Raw genomic sequence first — 1,376 nt, 5'->3', positions numbered from 1 at the left:
AGGAGTATCTGTAGTTGTTAACGCCAAAGGCAAGAAGATGACAGATAGTGTAGCTCATGTTCTTAAAGTGGTATCACCTAATGAAGGTGGGTGGCTGAATGTTAAGGGTAAATCTCTTATCTCGGTCAACACTTTGATGTGGTTTGGTGATAATGAAGCTGGCTTGGTAATCGATGGCAGAGGTAATGATCATATGTTACATATGGTCAAGATCAGCCAACGATCTATGGATGAGTATGAAGTCCTTCTACTATATTGGGATGAAATAAAGGGCTCTGTATGTGGTTTCCCTTTATGTAATCCCAATGGCGCGGAGGGTGACAGCAGTCGGTTCAAGCCTTTACTGCGTATGCGGTCCTTTTGTCCACAATCTCGAGACAAGGAGTGGGTAGCACTCAATGTTAAACACAACACAGGGCTATTGACTAGAAGATCGACATTGACGCTGAAGAAGTGGCTTGGTACAACAAGCGCAGATGAGAGAGTCTTAGCACAAAAAAGACAGCGCTCGCCGTCACGGTTTTGTGCATGCGTGCAGATAGGTAAAGCACACGTTCATTGCCCAAATGAAGGTGAAGCTGAGACCTTTTATGCTACCCCAACTATTTGCGACTTGAATGCTGTAGAGTCCGTTGGTTTGTTCCCCCTTCCTCCTATGTTGTCTAAGATGACCGACAAAGAGAGTAATTGGCAGGCCAAGATTCTTGGCCCAAGAAGGGTAATCCTACTAGCCTCAACCCTAGAAGGTCTAAGGAGAGTATTATTAAGCTATTCGAGGCCACTATTATTGAAGCCATTAATGGTGGGTGGGTTACTCTGCATGAGCACTACAGCTACTACTTTGAGGACACGGTGGGTGGCAAGGAGAAGATTAAGACTCTGTTTGGTTGTGACTTTATGAATGAGGTCAATGATAATCAATGCAACGCCCAAGTCATCAACGACAAGTTCAAGGTGGAAGGCGAGACCTATCTCCCGGCCTGTGTACAACAGCTTCGTCGCAAGGGTCTTGATGGCACGACCAGCTCAATCTCGGTGGGCCAAGACGGTGTTAACCATGAGGTCAGCTCCCTCTTGGTGGAACCTGCAGTGGTTGGGTGCATTATGGCCATATGCATGTGCTGGAAACTCACTATGTCTGAAGGTATTGAGGCCTTCCTTGGTGGGTGTAGAGGTGTGTGCTTACGACAATGTTGGTTATGTGCTCCGTGGGTCAAGGTTAAGAAAGATGGTTCACAGTTAGCCACCACGTGGATTGGTCAAGAGAGTGATGGCGAGGAATGGGTGAATCACTGTGACACTGAGGAGCACACTTACAAGGAGTACATGCTGAAAATCTATGGTCTGTCGTTCCTGGGTATTACCCAGGCTATGGT

At 46.7% G+C, this 1,376-nt stretch overlaps 1 protein-coding gene across 1 annotated transcript; it reads left to right on the top strand.

Annotated features, from left to right (window-relative positions):
- Positions 1-777: 777 nt before the first annotated feature.
- Pmar_PMAR022112 (hypothetical protein) lies at positions 778-1,357 on the top strand (the record flags this gene model as incomplete). Its single annotated transcript, XM_002769644.1, has 1 exon — positions 778-1,357. A coding segment is annotated over one exon (580 nt), but the record flags the coding sequence as incomplete, so codon positions are not given.
- Between the last annotated feature and the right edge of the window lie 19 nt (positions 1,358-1,376).

Source organism: Perkinsus marinus (genome assembly GCF_000006405.1).
Source record: "Perkinsus marinus ATCC 50983 genomic scaffold scf_1104296965288, whole genome shotgun sequence".
Taxonomy (NCBI): Eukaryota; Perkinsozoa; order Perkinsida; family Perkinsidae; genus Perkinsus; species Perkinsus marinus.
The sequence above is the reverse complement of the archived record's forward strand: the minus strand, read 5'-3'. Positions and strand labels throughout refer to the sequence as shown.